The sequence below is a fragment of the Bufo bufo genome, chromosome 2 (assembly GCF_905171765.1).
Source record: "Bufo bufo chromosome 2, aBufBuf1.1, whole genome shotgun sequence".
Taxonomy (NCBI): Eukaryota; Metazoa; Chordata; class Amphibia; order Anura; family Bufonidae; genus Bufo; species Bufo bufo.
The window spans coordinates 442009189-442029161 of record NC_053390.1 but is presented as its reverse complement, the minus strand read 5'-3'; the positions used below and the strand labels follow the sequence as shown (position 1 = coordinate 442029161).

Sequence of the window (19973 nt, the reverse complement as noted above, 5' to 3'; positions counted from 1 at the left end):
GAGAGGTAGAGACTTAGGCTAGGGCTACACGATGACGTGTCACATAGGGCACAACTACACTGCAACATGTGTTGCACGACATTGATGTTGCACCAATGTTGCGCAACAATTTTTATAATGATAGTCTATGGTGTCACACTGCGACATGCAACTGCGACGGAACAGTCACAAAAAAATCCAGCTATTGTCGTGTCGCAGTCGCAGCATGTCACCATAGACTAGCATTATAAAAATTGTCACGCAATATTGGTGCAACAAAATGTCGCACGACACATGTCGTCGTGTAGCCCTAGCTTTAGATTAAGGGCTCATGCACGCGACCGTGTGCTGGCCGTTCCATGCATTGGGGACCGCAATTTGCGGCCCCCAATGCACGGCAACATCCGTGCGGCGGCTGCAGACAGATTCAGACCCCCTCAACTTGAATGGGTCCGTGATCTGTCCGCACCGCAAAAAAGTAGTGCATGCACAACTTTTTTTGCGGTGCGGAGGCACGGACAGAAAACCCACGGAAGCACTCCGTAGTGCTTCCATGGGCTTCCGTTCCGTGCCTCTGTTCCGCATCTCCCATATTGCGGACCCATTGATGTGAATGGGTCCGCGATCCATGATGCGGGATGCACGCGGCCAGTGCCCGTGTATTGCGGACCCGCCGTATGCGGGCCGCAATACAGCCACGGGCAGCACACGGTCATGTGCATGAGCCCTAAGAGAGAGGGAGAGACTTAGCTTTATAGCAAAGGAGAGGTTTAAAGAGAGGTAGAGATTTATAGAGAGGGAGAGATGGAAAACAGGGGCAGAGTGACCACCAGGGATTAGGGCAGTAGCTGTCACCAGCAGGATTTGCGCAGTCCTTTGGACAATCAGAGCAATTTTTTAAGTTTTGGCCTGAAGGAGAAAGGAAAAGCAGGTGATAACTGTGGTAATATTACCTCAAATTAAAAGTATTACTATTTAATGCTTGGGGTCTCAGATTATACTCAGTCCACCTCTGCGCTAAAAGTAATTAATATTAGTAGAAGGAAACAGATGTTTTTCCAAGTTCCCCTCTTAATAGTATACCGTCACATAGTTTCACCAACATATTTAGACAAGCTGGACCTGTAACTGTCTAGTTACCGCTGCTGTATGTCACCATCTTTATAGTCATTGACATTGCGTGGGTAAGCCAACATTATTCATGAAGAATGATCGGCGAGGGATTTCTGGAACACCTTCATTAAAATCTGTATTTTACATAGACTTCCTAGAACATCACTTTGCAACAGTATTACCACAAGTTCTTCTAGAGTTTGTAAGTTTGAATTTTTCTTTACCAAGTAACTTATGTGACTAGGTGACACTAACCTGACACTTGGGACCACAGGTGATCGCAAACTGTTTGTGGGGATGCTTAGCAAACAGCAGTCAGAAGAAGAAGTGACCAGCATGTTCCAAGCCTTTGGCTCAATTGAGGAGTGTTCTGTTCTACGAGGACCTGATGGCAGCAGTAAAGGTAAGACCAGCTAGAAGAAAGAAGAAATATTTATGGCCGAACATGCTTAGTTCCACTATATCCTCCATAGGTTATATAAGAGTAAGGCTTTGTTCACATCTCCAGCACGCTGTACCGGCACAGAGCCCCATCGCCACCGACTGCAATGGGGTCAATTTCCGGCATAAATGCTGGGTTACAGCCGGACTTAAACTGTTGCATGCAACATTTTTTTGTCCTGCCAACAGCCAGCATTTGCACCAGATCAGGCCAGATCTCTGAGGCTGGGTTCAGACCTGAGCATATTTGATATGCGCGTTTAACGCGCGTTTGTGTCGCGTGTTTTTGTCCATAGTCAACGCGCGTATTACGCGCGTTTGTGTGATTAACAGCAGTGTCCTATGGCTGCAAACGCGCGACAAAACGCCCCAAAGAAGCTCAAGAACTTTTTTGAGCGTAGGGCGCTGTAAAACGCTCAAATGAGAGCCAGGGCCATAGGGAAGCATTGGTTTTCATGTGTTGAGCGTTTTACAGCGCGTTTGAACGCGCTGTAAAACGCTCAAGTGTGAACCCAGCCTGAAATGAAGATGTGAATGCAGCCTAACAGTTTCTGTTCTGAAATTCCAAGTGTTTTCCCTACTGTTTTTCTTTACACGGACCATATTAGAACTGGTGCTTTCTTCTGATGTAGACATACATGTAAAAAAATACTTAGTCACTGATATATATTTAGCAAGTTCTTCCTCCATTTACACATTTAGTATTGTCCTCATGAGACCGCTACAGTCATGACTGTTTTTACTAATATATTTTTTATGCAAACTATATACTGATATGTTTCCAGGCTGTGCTTTTGTCAAGTTCTCATCTCATGCTGAGGCTCAGGCAGCGATACATGCTCTACATGGGAGTCAAACAATGCCAGTAAGTATTCCCTTCTCTAGTCATAGCTCAGGTGCCCCTTTATGTTTATGTAAGTGAATCTGAAAGCTTCACCTTTCTGCCTGTCTATGGTATACCTGGCCAATGTATAAGAAATATGGAAAATACTATACGTGTACAACAGAATGTGTAACATATATAATCTTTGTTCAACGTCAATATCTTAAAAGGGATGGCCTACAAACAGCATTTATTATCTATACATAGGACCCGTGTGGTTGGAACTCCATGATCATGAGAACAAAATTCTTGTGTCACCTGTTTCAATGAAATGGTGGTCAGGTATGCACACTACCTCTCCATTCATTTTCTATGGCACTGACAGAAATAGCAGAATACTGTGCTTGGCTACTGTATGTCTGTTCCCTAGACTTTAAATGGAGTGATTGTGTGCATGTGTGACCACTACTCCATGGGCGTCTGTGGTCAAACTCTCAGCAATGATATATTAACAGCCTATGCTGTGGATAGTTGATGTTTGTGGGCCAACCCCTTCTTTTTATCTTTCCACTTATCAAATAACAGATGTTAAAATATATTTTGTTTTCAGTAATGAAATCTACCATGTACTAACCCCATCCAGACCAACTGGACTATTACTGGTTACAATGGTCATCCACCCAGCCATCCAATATATAACGTCTGCCTGCTTTGTTAAAATGTCATCCTTTTTGGCCAATATAATCTTAGAGGTTGCTTACCATAAAGGGGTTGCACAAGACGTTCTTTAACAGAAACTGTGCCATGGTTTTCAATGGGAGGTGACTGGTATTGCAGCTCATTTAATCTGTTATGGTTAGCCACTCATGTTTTCACCGATTCCCTTAGACCCCTGGTCTGTTTCTCTCTACACCCTGTTGATGATATTTTTTATTTTATAAAGGAAATATCTTACCTTTTTAACCCAAAGCCACTTCTTTAACTTTCTGTAAGCTTATTAAATCAAATAAATATTTCTGGTTTGAAAACCCTATAAGGGAACTTGGAGTGACTAGAGAGGGGTTACCAAAGAAGAGCGTCTCTTGTTTTGGTGTATCAAGAACAACCATGTATAACCTGTACAGATCACTGATTTCCATGCAGACTGGGGAATGCCTAGTGTCTCCTGTGCTGATGCTGCAGGCGGTTAAGGCCTGGTTCATACAGTCATTGTTTGGTCAGTGATTTCAATCAGCGATTGTGAGTCAAAACCAAGCATGGAGGCTACAAAGAGATAAGGTATAATGAAAAAATTTGCACCTGTGTTCACTGATGGAAATCACTGACCAAATCACTAAAGTTTGAACTAGGCCTAATTGAACATTTGCTACTAGCTGATCAGTGTTGATCCCAACGGCAGGACAATATTCATTTTTCCAATATATTTTCCTCACAAAGACCTCTCCCTTTAAAAATGAAGCCATCTTCTGTCACCACAGGGATTATCTCATATCAATGGATGATGCCTTGTCTGGACATACAGATGCTACAGGCTAAATACATGGCCATCCATGTATGACATGGACATGCCGGGTCTGCCAGAGTGGCACATGAGGTCCTAGGTGGATGACTCCCTATAATAAGGTCAAATGTCCTACAAGGACTTAAGGACAGGGGTTGTTGCCCTGAGACAACCCGTGAAGCTAAATATCAGTATGAAATGGTGCAACCTCCATCTGACCTACATGAATCTATAGGTGATGCTGATTTGCTTTGGCTTTCATTATGTAATCAGTGACCTACTTGCTTTCTATCAAAAGGAGGTAGAAGGTAGGAATTTATTCATAGCCCATGATAAACACAGGGTGCAACATTCAAAGACAATATAATAACTTGTAGTCTTCTCCATTTGGGTGGTAGCAATTTTTTCCATAAAGCAAATTTTTCAGCCTGAACCCACTGGATAGAGCCATTGGACAAATGTAGAATATCACCATCTGTACTCTTTGAAAAACCATGATGCGCAGACATAAATGACATTTTCCATCGAGTCTTTATGTTGTTTGAACACACCATAATTGTAATTACTGACTAAGGCATGTTGCATTATACGACCCTGGAATAGACCTGATTGTCTGTGCACACTGCTTATTGATGACTCTTCTGAGACAGTGGCTCCAGAAAGTCCAATCTACACATTGCGAGGAAAACCATTGGGCCCATGTCTGAAAATGTAACAGTAATTGAATGATCTCGGATCTATGCCATATGTGGAAAAAAAGTTTCATATGTCATTAAGAATAATGTACAAATCCAGATATAGTCACTAAAATGAACTGATGACTGCCAAGTGTATTTTAAACTAGTGGAAGAAGTAGCGCTGATCATTTACCGGTACCGCACTATCATTGGAAAGCGAATTGTAGAAGAATCATAGTACTGTGTGCCTGGTCTCTGGTTTTTGGATCACTAAAATTTCTATGTATAACCCAACCTCCAAATCTTAGTGACAAATAATTGAACTGACCTGTGAAGATTGAGGCACATAGAACCCTGTTTCACTCACATTAGTGTTATAGCTTATATTGTTAATGGAGCCAATGACTGGTTTGATAGATCCTGTGGACCTTTAATGGGGTCTATTGGTTTGGTGTACCTTTGTTGCGAAGAATAGTTTTGCAGGTTACATAATTTTTGCCATTAAAAAGCAGCATAAACCCAGTGGAACCAGTGTATGTATGAACAGGGCAATATTTATTTAAATTGAAATCCCAAGTTCCAATTCCTATACAAATAACAGTGTTTATTGTTTAGAAAAAGGGCAATAGGAGCCGCACTGCGACAAACGATGTCAGCGGAGTGCAAGCGGCTATGAAGGCGGTCCCCCTCCAAAGCATATAACAAAAAGAAATTCCGCAGCACTTCCAAGGCGTAAAAATGAAAAGATAGTTCTTTATTTACCAGACAGCAACGTTTCGATCCTTCTCTCTGGGATCTTTCACTTCTTTTTGTTAAGTGTTTATTGTTTAGATATATTGTTCAAATTGCATATATTATATCAAATTCATACTTGTTGCCATATTTCATTTTGTACTAGTAAGTGTGTCTGTTGGTTTGGCTATTGATATCATCTTGGCAATGTGTACCTGGCGTGGTAAAATTGGTAGATAATTTAATGTTTCAAAACCAAAAAACATAGACAGATGATTGAAATAAAAGCTAAGAATCCTATTATATATTTATCCTTCAGGATAAAAAGAGTAGCCAATTATTGCAATCTGCTAGTCACTGCAATTGGCTCTGATTACACAGGCTGATGGCAGACTAACTGGATCTAGTTTGGCCATCTACAAATGACAAACTTACAAGCTAGCATAATTTAAAATGTGCATTCAGGTTAGGTACACATTACTGGGATTATTGTAATGCTTTGTTTGAAAAAGATAACTATTTATGAACAAAACATTACATGTTCTACTCCTTTCCTCCTCTTTTCAGGGAGCGTCATCCAGCCTTGTGGTCAAATTTGCAGACACAGACAAAGAGCGAACTCTGCGTCGAATGCAACAGATGGTTGGACAGTTGGGAATCTTCACTCCATCACTGGCACTTCCCATAAGCCCTTATAGCGCCTACGCACAAGCGGTAAGTATTTTAGCCTTCTGCTCTTTGGAACTACCTGAAAAACCTTATAAAAAAGCATTAAATATTTATGTGTGTGTGTATATACAGTTACAGCAGCAAGTCTTTTGGGGTATGACTACCAGCTTTGCAGATCTAGAGGCTCGAATTTTTGCTCATTCTTTACAAAATAGTTCAAGCTCAGTCAGATTGGATGGAGCACATTTATGAACAGCAGCTTTCAAGTCTTGTCACAGATTCTCAATTGAATTTAGGTCTGGACTTTGACTAGGCCATTCTAACACATGGATATGCTTTGATCTGAACCATTCCATTGTAGCTCTAGCTGTATAGGTTCATTCTCCTGCTGGAAGGTGAACCTCCACCCTAGTCTTAAGACTTTTGCAGCCTCTACCAGGTTTTTGCCCTATATTTAGCACCATCCATTTTCCCATCAACCCTGACCAGCTTCCCTGTCCCTGCAGAAGAAAAGCATCCCTACAGCATGATGCTGCCACCATGTTTCACGGTGGGAATGGTGTGTTCAGGGTGATGTGCAGTGTTAGGTTCCCGCCACACATAGCGTTTTGCATTTATGCCAAAAAGGTCAACTTTAGTCTAATCTGACCCAAGAACCTTCTTCCACATGTTTGCTGTGTCCCCTACATGGCTTGTGGCAAACTGCAAATAGAACTTCTTATGGCTTGTTGTCAAAAATGGCTTTCTTCTTGTCACTCTTTCATAAAGGCCAGATTTGTGGAGTACACAACTAATAGTTGTCCTGTGGACATATTCTCCCACCGAGCTGTGTATCTCTGCAGCTCCTCCAGAGTGACCATGGGCCTCTAGGCTGCTTCTCCAATTAGTGCTCTCCTTGCCTGGGCCGTAAGTTTACATGGACGGCCATGTCTTGGTAGGTTTGCAGTTGTGCCATACTCCTTCCATTTTCAGATGATGGATTAAACAGTGCTCTTTGAGCTGTTCAAAGCTTGGGATGTTTTTTTTTATAACCTAACCCTGCTTTACACTTCTCCACAACTTTATCCCAGACCTGTCTGGTGTGTTCCTTCATTTTCATTATGCTGTTTGATCACTAATGTTCACTAAGAAACCTCTGAGGCCTTCACAGAACAGCTATAGTTATACTGAGAATAAATGCCACACAGTTGGACTCTGTTTACTAATTAGGCGACTTCAGAAAGCAATTGGTCACACTGGATTTTATTTAGGGGTATCAGGATACAGGCAGCTGAATACAAATGCGCTCCACACTTTTTAGATTTTTATTTATCAGAAATTTTGGATACCATGTATCATTTTATTTTCACTTCACACATAATTGCTACTTTGTGTTGGTCTATCACATCAAATCCCAATAAAATACATTTAATTTTGTGGGTGTGAAGTGAAAAAATTGAAAAATGTTCAAGGGGTATGAATAGTTTTTCAAGGCACTGCTGCAGAACCCGAAAAAAGGGTGCCACCATGGTTGTGTGATCATTGACCAAGCACCCATAGCTGCTCAATCGCATAAAGATTTCCAGGTGTTCTTTTTTTATTTCCTGGTAGTATGTGTGTGTGTGTGTGTATATATATATATATATATATATATATATATATAGTTCAGTGTATGCTGCTAGCTTGCATAGCTTGGCTTGTGTTCCGAAGTCAGATATAGTTCAGTACAAGGCAGTCCCACCTACTGGTCAGGATTTGAGAGAGTATCCCACACAATGAATAGCTGTGGTTAGTCCTGATGCTTGGGCACTAATTATATCACCTGCTCAATACTGTGGAAATCCTGAAAACATGACCGGCAGGTGGGCCCTGAGGACTGGTGTTGAGGAACACTGGTCCAGAGAGAACCAACCAAATGTAAGTGGCCATGACATCATCAGACCTGAAAACTGGGATCATTTTCCGGCCTGATATTCTGCCTGTCTGTGGTCTGCAATTATTCAGCTCTTAATAAAACCAAAAGGCAGACATTTATTTGAAATGTTGCTTTGGATATTCACAAAATGTGGACATCATACAGGTAGAGATGAAGAGGAGGTACAGCAGAATAAAGGACAAAGGAATACAGATTCTGTACATTATTGAAATAGACACTGAGAGTGTATAGCAGTGATTGCCTCAACACAATGTATTTAAATAAGCACTTATATGAGGCCCTAGAATTAATAAGTCATTAAAAATGGGTTTCAGCCCCAGAGCATATTCTGACTGAAGACAAAACATGACACTTTACATATGGTCTCTAGAATTAAAGAGGCATGAGCGCTGACCTGGAGATAGGGTGCTGGGAAGAGGGACTGATAAATGTTGCACTATAATTGACAGAGCTTGTAATAACATGAAATGGAGTATGGATTAGTGATTGATGTGACACAAGTGGAAATAAAAGAACCAGAGAAATATTGGGATGCTCCGAAAGCCAGCTAGAACTGAAAGGCGATAGAGCTCGGATTGGGAGGGAATGCAGCTGAGGGGCTGGAGGGATACACATAGTACGTCACAGCTAGAAAAGAGAAATCCATTCTCATCACTGGCTCCCCAGGGCAGATAAAGAGCAACCAACAGAGAAGGAGTTAACTGTGCTGTAGGATTGTGAGGAATGGCTGCCCCCTTGTGTTGAAAAATTGTATGACACATAAATAAATAAATATGTCATAATGTAGTATAGGGTGGTTTGTATTTGCCAAGGCAGACAGAATGATACACATTTTTTACTAATGTTTTTTCTGTCTACTACATGGTCATGTTTAACTAGAGTGGCTAGGAAATCTGCTGTAACTGAACCAATATTTCTATTGCTTATATACCCAAGGCTCAGCACTGCAGATGGTTAATGCCTAGTTATATATCACCATGGTCAGGATGATTTTTTCCCCCCGCTTCATATCTGTGCTTTGCAATTTTCCAATTCCAGCTGATGCAACAGCAGACAACAGTTCTGTCCACATCACATGGCAGTTACCTGAGTCCTGGTGTGGCATTTCCTCAATGTCATATCCAGCAGATTGGCGCTGTCAACCTGAATGGCCTACCAACCACACCCATAACACCAGCATCAGGTGAGCTTCATGAATCTAGTGTGTGCATTGCCTGCATAGCAACTAGGATGGTTGATCTTGTTTGCAAATATTACTTTATAAAGGCCCAAATGGCAGTGGAAGAACCTGACGATGATGATTAGCCGTAGTACGCTGAGTTACTTTGTAAAATGAAGGGTTTCAGTTGCTTAGCAACACTGGAAGCAGCCTTTCAGTATCACGAGTTGTGTTGCCTAGTAACATGAAAAAGAGTTAAGTTGCCTAGAGACACTGGGAGGAGTAAGTGACACTGGCATGCGTTGCCTAGTAACTGTGAGCAGCTGTTATTACTTAAAACTGGAAATTATCTGTGTTTGCTCTGCAGGACTACATTCCCCACCCGTCATTGGCACTGCCGCTGTACCTGGGCTGGTGACTCCATTAACCAATGGATTTCCTGGTCTTGTACCATTCCCTAGTAGTCATCCTGCCCTGGACACAATTTACACCAATAGCATTATGCCATACCCAGGTGAGATGAAACGCTATTTTAGATTGCCCGTAGGTTAGCTGGCACACTGATTTCATACATGTTCTGACTATGTCTTTATTTTTACCCCGTTCCCTATATTTGCTGCACAGCACAGAGTCCTGCGCTGACAGTGGAGAGCCTGCACCCTTCCTTCACTGGGGTACAGCAGTACTCAGGTATTTATGTACATGCTTGGCATCTATAACTAACAGCCCTAATAACCTTTCAGCCATCCTAGATCCAGGACATATCCTTCTCGCCAAAAATATGAGTCTTAGTATAAAGCAGAGTGCGCCAAATTTATTAACAGACACGGGCCTCTTAATAAATTTGGCGCATTTCCAGGCAATCTGTGCACCAGTCTTTGAAACCTATGCCAGCTATGAGCGGGCCTAGGCTTGAACTAGCCTTTACCCGAGTTTCTGGCGTAAATGATAGTAAGTTCATCAGGCCACTGGCTGACCTGTTACATGTGCGCTTGTGCCCACACTACTGAGAAATATGAAGTTTTACTATATTCAAATGAGCCTCAAGGAGCAACAGGGGCGTTGTCGTTACACCTAGATGCTCTACTCTGTCTGCAACTGCCGCACCCTCTCCACTTTGATTGACAGGGCCTGGTGTGATCATATTTACACTGCCTCGTCCTGTCAAAGTGGAGAGGGTGCGGCAGTTGCAGAGAGAGCAGAGCCTCTAGATGTAATGGCGATGCCCCCGTTGCTCCTCAAGGCTCATTTGCATATATTTAAACATCACTTTTCTCAGCAGTGTGGACACATATGAACATGGGACCAACACAGATGCCTTCAGCTGCCAAGCGCACATGTACCAGGTCAGCCAGTTTCATAGGTACAAATGTGCTGCCAGAAGCCCTTTAAGGGGGTTGTCTGACTTATAAGAAAATTACCCAGTGTCTCCAAATGCGATAAAATAATGAAAACATACACTCCCTACTTAATCCCCAGCTTTTTTCAGCACTGCCATTCTGGTTCCCACATTTGAGCTCACAGGATGCAGTGGTGACATAGCTGTATACAGTGATTGGCTGCAGCGGTCACATGCCTTATACAGCTACATCACTGCTGCAACCTGTAAACACAAATGTGGGGACCGGAGTACATTGAGTGGCGACTGTATGCTCTTTCATTATCACATTTAGTGGCACACAGAAATGAATGTCGTGGTGGACCGACATGCAGATTACCCCTCCATTCAGAGAGGGGAGCCTCGCTTTTTGGTTAATTGGGAGTCTCAGCAGTCAGGCCCCTACGACTGTTGTAGGTGATACATGATTTTCTTGGGATAACCCCTTTAATAAATGCTCATCATAATTCTGGTTAATTTTATCACATTTTCATTAGTAAATCTGCCCTAATATGTTAAATTATCAGAAAGCACTGATGCACATATTAGAACTATATAATTTTAAAACATATTTTCCGCCTTTTGTCTTCCCCTTGAAACACCATTTTACAGTGGCACTAAATATACAGCACTGAACCATAATACAATGGGTGATTTTTCTATCTCTGCACGTCGGTTGACCCTCAGATTTCTATCACTTATATGTAGCTTGATTGCCAAGGATAGGACTGCAGCTTAGTCCCATGTAGTGAGCTCCTCCTAAACCGCATACAAACTTGCCATGGAAACTGTGCCAAAAAGGGCAGTGTCCGGGTACTTTCACACTAGCGTTTTTCTTTTCCGGCATAGAATTCCGTCCTAGGGGCTCTATACCGGAAAGGAACTGATCAGTTTTATCCTAATGCATTCTGAATGGAGAGCAATCCGTTCAGGATGCATCAGGATGTCTTCAGTTCAGTCATTATGACTGATCAGGACAGAGATAATACCGCAGCATGCTACGGTTTTATCTCTGGACAAAAAAACTGAACACTTGCCTGAATGCCGGTCCCGGCATTTTTTTCTATAGGAATATATTAGTTCAAAATACTGAAATGCCTGATCCTTCCTTCCGGTGCCGTTTTTCCGGATAACACCATTTCAATGCATTTGTAAGACAGATCAGGATCCTGATCAGTCTTACAAATGCCATCAGTTGGAATACGTTTGGCCAGATTCGGCAGACAGTTCCGGCGACGGAACTACTTGCTGGATCACTCTGCCACAAGTGTGAAAGTAGCCTCAGTTATTGGCTACAGTTTTCTTGGATTCCGGCATAGAATACGCAACAAAATCCACAAACAAGCCGTCTGCACGTAACACTTAGCTCATGCCATTCTGCCTATATATGCTATTTTTTTTTTTTTTATATTCTTTCGCAGTTCACCATTTTTTTTTTCTCTCCCCCGTCCAGCAATTTATCCCACAGCCGCTCTTACGCCTGTCACACATAACACCCCACAGCCTCCTCCTATACTGCAACAACGTGAAGGTAAGGATAGCAACTTCAAAAGGTTGTCCAGGATTTCAAAATCTGTGCATATGGGTTCAAAACAAAATAATAAACCATGCAATATATTTACCTCAGATTCAACTCCAGTTGACACAGGCGATCTCATGCACCCCTCCACCCCCTGATGCTCCTTTATCGCAGGGGTGTTGCTAGGTTAAAACATTCGGGGCCTGGGCCCCTGATGTTTTGTCCCAGGACCCGAATATACTGCCTGCCTGCTAGATACAACTGTATTGCCATCCTCAGGATGGCAATACAATTGAATCTAATGCCCTGCAAGAGCTGAAGGACCTGTGATGACATCACAGGTCATGTGATCAGTGCTAAATGCAGTAGCTGAAAAGGACCTGCAGGAGAGGATGGCTCAGCAGTGAAGAGAAGTCCTGAGAAGAAGCTGTGGTGGGGTCTGCTACATGAGGAGAGGTAAGTGATGGGGTAGATTACTCAGTGTGAGAGACAGAGCAATGTTGGGAGTTGTAGTTATTTAACTGGGACTGTATGTTAGAGCTTAAGGGAGGGAAGTTATTTACATGGGACAGTGGGGTGGAGTGATGTTATTTACATGGGACTGAAAGTTGAGGGAGTGATGTTATTTACATGGGAATGCATGTTGGAGGTGTCTGGGGCAGGGTGATGTTATTTACATGGGACTATATGTTGAAGGCGGCTGTGGGAGGGAGTTATATTATTTACATGGGACTGAATGTTGAGGGGTAATGTGATTTACATGGGACTGCATGTTGGAGGTGGTTGGGGAGGGGATGATTTTATTTACATGGGACTGTATATTAAAAGTGATTGGGGGAGGAAGTGATGTTATTTACATGTGACTGAATATTGAGGGGGTGATGTTATTTACATGGGACTGTATCTTGAAGGCGGCTGGAGAGGGGGTTATGTTCTTTACATGAGACTGTATGTTAAAGGCGGCTGGGGAGGGGGTAATCTTATTTACGTGGGACTCTATATTGAGGGGGGCAGGAGAGATGGTGTCATGTTATTTACATGGGACTGTATTTTAGAGGGGGCTGTAGATAGAAAGGGATGTTATTTACATGGGACTGTATATTGGAGGGGGCTGGAGAGATGGTGTGATGGTATTTACATGGCACTCTAGGGCGGAGAAGAGAAATAATGTTATTTACATGGGACTGTATGGTGGAGGGGCTGAGGAATTATAATTTTTGAGGACAGTAAACAGAGAAATATAACTACAGGGGGCACTGCAGGGGGAATTATAAATACTGGGAGGGCTTCAGGGCGAGCATTATAACAGTAGGGGGCGATATAAGTACTGGGGCACTTCAGGGTGAGCATTATAACAGTAGGGGGCATTATAAATACTGGGGGCACTGTGGGGGCATTTTAAATCCAGGAGACATTAGGTGTTCTTATTACTAATGGTGGCTCTATAGGAGGGACTTATAGATATGCATTATTTCTACTAAGAGCACTGTGGGGGTCTTATTACTAATGAGGGTTCTGTAGATAGCTTTATTACCACTGGGGGAACAATAGGGGGCCTTATTTCTACTAGGGAATCTGTAAGGGCATTATTAATACTGAAGGGCTCTTCTACTAATGGGGGCACTCTTGGGGAGCATTATCACAGTTGGGGGCACTGTAGGGGGCAATATTACTAATGAGGGCATTCTAGAAGGGAATTACTATTGGTGGGACTATGAAGAGCACTATTACTATGGGGGGCACTCATTTTTATTCAGGATAGTATTTGGGGGTACAAATGAGGAAGCTAAGATGTCTGTGTGTCACACTCTGTAGAGACGCGGCGCAGCTGAGAGAAGTTGTCCGGACGGAATGGAGAAAATGATGACAGAGAAGATCTACATCAGAGGAGACGTCACCTGGGAGGAACTGGATGTGAGAGGTACGTGCTGCTGTATAGCTGTATAGCTATAGCAGGCTTAGGGGTCGGTTGGTCGACTTAGAGAATTGGGCCATATGCATTGGGGCTTGGGCCCTGGATCTTTTGAGACCCTAGCAATGCCCCTGCTTCATAGTAACGTCAGGTGTCATGTATTTCAAACATTGCCCCCTCACTTGATTTGTAGAGAGAGCAAGCACTGTGCCAGTTTGCACAGCACATGTCAATTTGTGTCATGTTCTGTGCATTCTGGTTAGTAATTTCTACCAATGACTGACCTCTAGACTGATTAAATACGATTTGATATGTTAAGCATACCAGCCTTTATTGAAATATGAGCACTAAATGAATAGCGCATTGTAAATGCTTGATGCTTATATTCTCATTCAGACACAAGAATACAAATAACTTGTTTCCTGCACAGTTAATGATAAAGCTGTGACAACCCGCAGCCACCACTAGGGGGAGCTCAGTGCATATGAATAGAAGCTGTAAGTATCTCAATGCAGTGAGCCCTCCCTTTTGGCTGATGTAGGAAAACCTAGGTTCAATAGCCTTTGATTGCCATATACTGTTTGAAGACTCTGCAGTATTACATATTTTCTAGTCTTTCTTCCAGAGAAAGTCTTCTTTTAAATCTCCATACCTATGAAACTGGCTGACCTGTTACATGTGCACTTGGCAGCTGAAGACATCTGTGTCGGTCCCATGTTCATATGTGCCCGCACTGCTGAGAAAAGTGAAGTGTTAATATATGCAAATGAGCCTCTAGGGGCAATGGGATGTTACACTTAGAGGCTCCGCTTTCTCTGCAGCTGCCGCACCCTCTCCAGTTTGATTGACAGGGCCAGGCAATGTAAATCTCATCACACTTGACCCTGTCAATCAAAGTGAAAGGGAGCAGCAGCTGCAGAGAGAGAGCAGAGCCTCTAGGTGTAATGGTAACACCCCCGTTGCTCCTAGAGGCTCATTTGCATATATTAAAACTTCACTTTTCTCAGCAGTGCGGGCACATATGAACATGGGACCAACACAGATGTCTTCAGCTGCCAAGCGCACATGTAACAGGTCAGCCAGTTTTATAGGTACAAATCTGACAGATGCCCTTTAAATTTAATGGAACATCCAAACTCCCAGACTCTACAAGTATAATCAACATACCTTTTCTATGACATATCAGTCATACCACTTTTGGGCAGTGTTTCCCTTTAAATGCCTTTGTGGACTGGCCTAATTTGGCATATTTTGAGTGTTGAGGCAAAGGAAAGGTACCAAGAAATCTGTATTCTATTTTGCATCTTGATCTGATTATGTCTAAAATCCACTGAACTGTGATGTCTTGTGAGTATTGTGGGAAGAATTTGGAAAACCTCTTCATTTAGAGAAGTGCGTCTGTTGTCAGCAATCAGTCTTTAGGAATGACAAGCGTCTACGATTCCCTCTTTGGGTGGACAAAAAAAATGAAAATCTTCTCTATCCAATCTGACGTGGTTGAATTTAGCTGGTGATCATCTCCTCCACCTTTATCAACCAGGCAATATAAAATGATCTAAAAAAGATGATCAACACATGTGAACTCTTCACAAGCTATAAATGTGCCATAATAAGAAGTCTTTATCAGCAGTTTCTGTGATCATGGTCTAATCAAGAATATGCAGCTTCAGAAACTGGCTTCTGAAATGACTTTTTTGGGGGGAGGGGTGCACAGTTTTTAATACAAGTTTGATTTGTAAATTATCCAAATCTTTGTTTCCTCTAGGATTTGCAAATTAGCTCGTCAGTAGTGTTGAGTAAACTTGTGTTTCCAAGTTCGGCGTACAAAGTTCGGGTTCACTACTAAGGACCATAATGAAATTCTGTGACTGCATGCACCATGGAAGCCTATAAGAGGAATTCCGTTTTGCATTTCATAATAATAGAAGTCTATGGCCAGCATAGACTTCATTGCACCTTAAAAGGGTTGTGTCACTGCAGCAAGTGGCATTTATCAAGCCTCCTTTGCCAGCTTGATACATTTTTCCATCACATTATACACTGCTTGTTTCCATGATTATGTCCACTCTGCAATCCATCAGCGGTGGCCGTGCTTGCACACTATAGGAAAAAGTGCCAGCCTCTCTAGTGGCCAGAACCATGGGAGCTCACTTAGGCTGGTGTTGTTTTCTATAGTGTGCAAGCACGGCCACCACTGATGGATTGCAGAGTGGACATAACCATGGAAACAAGCAGTGTGTAATGCGATGGAGAATTGAAACAAGCCGGCAAAGGAAGCAAAATGGATAATAGCAATACATTAGTAAGTGCTTGTATTAACTTTCTCTACATGATAAATACTATTTCATCCCTTTTAAATTACGTTAGGTGAGGAAAATGCAAAAGGTGGATGCAATGGGCCATCAAAGAGACTTCCTTTCAAATACTGTATATCAAACGTGTTGAAATGTTTATTTAAAACCTTTCCGCTATTAAGTCATGACAGGAAGGTTGTTCCTACTCTGTAATAGTACAGTATTGTGCAAAAGTTTTAGGCAGATATGGAGAAATACTGCAAAGAAAGAATGCTTTTTCAAAATAGAAGTGGTAACTGATAAAAATAAACTACTAACAAAATGCAAAGTGAATGAAGAAAAGAGAAAGCTAAATGAAATCAATATTTGGTGTGACCACCCTTTGCTTTCAAAACAGCATCAATTCTTCCTTCACTTTCACACAGTTTTTGAAGGAACATAGCAGGGATGTTGTTGCAAACATCTTGGAGAAGTAACCATAGATTTTCTGTGGATGTAGTCCTGCTCAAATCCTCCTAATGTAATCCCAGACAGACTTGATGATGAGATCACAGCTCTGTGGGGCCCATGTCATCACCTCCAGGACTCCTTGTTTTTCTTTACGCTGAAGATAGTTCTTAATGACATTGGCAGTGTGTTTAGGGTCCTCCTGCCACAGGACAAATTTGGAGCCAATCAGATGCCTCCCTGATGGTATTGTCTAATGGATAAGTATCTGCTAGTAGTTCTTAGCATTAACATTAATCCTGACCAAATACACAAGTCCATTTGATGGCATGCAGCCTCAAACTTGCAAGGAGCCTCCACTTTGCTTCACTGTTGCCTCCAGACACTCATTATTGTACTGCTCTCCAGCCCTTCGGTGAACATACTGCCTCCTGTTACAGCTAAATGTTTCAAATTTTGACTCATCGGTCGAGAGCATCGGCTGCCATCTTTCTGTTCCCCAGTTCCTATGTGTTTGTGCATAGTTAAGTTGCTTGTCCTTGTTTCCACGTCAAAGGTATGGCTTTCTGGCTCAATTCTTCCTCATTCAGGAGCACAAATGTACAACAACAGAGCTTGAAAAAGGGCCTCTTTAATCCTGAGTCCTGAAAAGTCCTGTACGGAATACAACGTCCTACTGAATACGATGCACTTCTCGGCTGGACCAATAAATGAAATTATCTTAATTACAACTGTGGTGTGCTGTCTCACTTTAGAATGCTTGCATGTTTTCAGGTCTCTACGGTGGGGAAGGGATGGAAGACAGGCACCCACCAAAAGCCATTAGAGGAGTGTACTGTTGCAACTTGGAGAGAACTACTGAATGCCATAACAGCAATAACAGGACCACTGAAATCAGCGGGACTATTAGTGGGACTCAGTGAGGGTGGCATACTACAGTTGACAGGTTCCCTTTAACAGGATAAATAACATATAATGGCATTTAGACAATCTTTCAGCTGTGGTGTACAGAGATATTAGCCTTGAGATCTTCATAAGCTAGGTGCCTATCTTGCATCATGTGATGTGACTTGAACTGAAAAAGTCATATGACAGCTTCACAGTTGCCTTTTCTACGGACACCCCCCAGCATGGCCATGCCCATGTTGGTAATAGTACTTACCTGATCCCTGTATCTGGGTTCCGGCTGCCCAGTCAGCTCTGCGGGACCTGGGCCTACCCGCTTCAACCTCCAGTTTGATGCCACATAACTGGCATCTGCCCATCCAGTTCAGCCTGTTATCCTAGCTTGTACATGTACATGCTACACATGTTAAATAAACCAACACGTTTCACATGCACATACAGTAATAAGAAGAAATAAAAAATTATACCCATTCCTTAAAGGATTTTTCTATTTTTATGTAAATAAAGCTTATACACTCACATAGTCATCATGTAACAAATACATTTTATTCACATAAACATCCTAAACCCTTTATCGTCTTTCAGCATGCTTATAAAAGTTTCTAGAGCAAAACTGACTCTCAGAATGTAGTTACTTGCTTTGGAGGCCAGGCAAGCAATTTACACAAGTGTGCATGTAGGCTGTGAAAAATACCCTTCCCCATTAAAGTAGGTGATCACTACTAATTTCAGAGTTCATAGGCCCTTAGTTCAACTCTCTATTATGTGTGTTCTTCTTTCCACAGGGCCAGAGGGTTGTAACCTATTTATCTATCATCTGCCCCAGGAGTTTGGGGATAATGAGTTGACACAAATGTTCCTGCCATTTGGTAACATAATTTCATCCAAAGTGTTCATGGATCGAGCTACCAATCAGAGCAAGTGTTTTGGTGAGTTTTAATGTACTTTCATCTTATGCAGTCTATTTTTTGCCGTACAGCATGTCTGTGCAGATATCTGTTGCAGTGATCACCATTCGTATACATTCCTTTTCACTCCAGGATTTGTCAGTTTTGATAATCCATCCAGTGCTCAGACAGCTATCCAGGCCATGAATGGTTTTCAGATAGGGATGAAAAGGCTGAAGGTCCAACTAAAGAGGCCTAAAGACACAACTCAACCATACTGACCATCCCTATACCTAAAAGACCAATCTTGGTCATACAGGTAGGATCTTATTCTCGAAATATCAGGTAGGTGTAATTGTGATAAAGTAATAATGATGTGATACATTTCTTTTTGTTGCAGATTCGCAATGGACCTTTGACCCTCAATTCTTCACTAGAGGATTATGGGAAAGAAGACTTTTTACCACTAAACACTATGTCCCACCCCTGAACCTCATGATCTTTGTCCCTCACCCACACCCAAGGACCAAAAGGTGGCTTTGGGGAGGAGCAGGAAGAACCAAGCTACCTAAACACAAGGTTGTGTCTTGTGAGTGTTCTATGTCTGTTTACCCAACGCCCAGGAGAGACCATCCATAAAGGAACAAACTTGCACCTGATGACCTCCCCCTCAAATGACCAAATATGTGAGGGGGTACAGGATGATACTCACACCAGAGACCCTTGGAATGACAACACCCTCCCCCACCCATAAGAGTGGCTACAGATTTGCAGTGCAAAGAACTATCTGTATACTTATTTATATGAACATATTTATTTATTGGGGAGGCCCAGTGCAACCTACTTACACCCTTTCCACTGCCAGAGGGCCGGTGTGGGATGGTGTTAGACATTGTTATATTTTGCTTTTTAGACTTTTTTTTCACGGAGGACAGGGTGTTCTGGGTGGGCAGGAGTGGAGTATAGCAGAGTTCAAAACTCATGTTTACAATAGCCCCACTCACAGGGCATCCCCATTTTTTCTGCTGCTCATACACCTGGCCCCCCAGAAAAGGGCTTGACTTTTGCATCTGCTCCAAAACCCTACTCTGTGTGTTTCAGGATTGAGAAAGAATTAACCTCTCAGTGTTGCTGCGTGAAGAAAATCTGCAGGGTGAACCTGTATCTGCTAACCATGCCTCATTTTCACAACAGATTTTTGGTTTCCCTTTCTATCATTAAGGGGGAAGTGGTTAACACCAGTGGTTGGATGATTAGCATAGTAGGAAGTCTTCCTACACCTAGAATAATATTCTGAATTGCTTAGCAATGCCAAGTATGCTCCGGCTGCTTTCCTATTTAGAGAAAACATCCTTCACTTAAATTAGTTCAGTGGTTATATGGCTCTGGCATAATACAGAGATGATCTGGTGTATGGAGTATTTTTCAGAAACAAAGGTTAAGGCTTATTATTTCAATCTACCAAAACACATCATTTACACTGCATTCGGAAAGTCTTCATGCCTTTCACTTTTTTCACATTTGGTTATGTTGTAGCCTTGTGCTGGAAAAAAAGTGAAAACAAAAAACAACTAAAATATCCCATGGACATAAGTATTCAGACCCTTTGCTATGACACTTG

General features: G+C 42.3%; 1 protein-coding gene across 16 annotated transcripts in view; it reads left to right on the top strand.

Annotated features, from left to right (window-relative positions):
* CELF5 (CUGBP Elav-like family member 5) overlaps positions 1 to 18633 on the top strand; it is a 137914-nt gene extending 119281 nt beyond the window's left edge. For 2 of the 16 annotated variants that reach the window (XM_040420386.1, XM_040420387.1), the window contains 10 exons: positions 1367 to 1495; positions 2319 to 2398; positions 5834 to 5980; positions 8889 to 9033; positions 9377 to 9523; positions 9634 to 9699; positions 10138 to 10143; positions 11841 to 11918; positions 18251 to 18334; positions 18506 to 18633. In XM_040420386.1, coding sequence (XP_040276320.1) covers positions 1367 to 1495; positions 2319 to 2398; positions 5834 to 5980; positions 8889 to 9033; positions 9377 to 9523; positions 9634 to 9699; positions 10138 to 10143; positions 11841 to 11918; positions 18251 to 18334; positions 18506 to 18633 — 1010 coding nt within the window. Of the gene's footprint in view, positions 1 to 1336; positions 1496 to 2318; positions 2399 to 5833; positions 5981 to 8888; positions 9037 to 9376; positions 9524 to 9633; positions 9700 to 10137; positions 10144 to 11840; positions 11919 to 18250; positions 18395 to 18505 lie in introns of those variants that run through there. The other 14 variants (XM_040420380.1, XM_040420381.1, XM_040420383.1 and 11 more) reach the window with 10 other exon arrangements.
* Positions 18634 to 19973: the final 1340 nt, after the last annotated feature.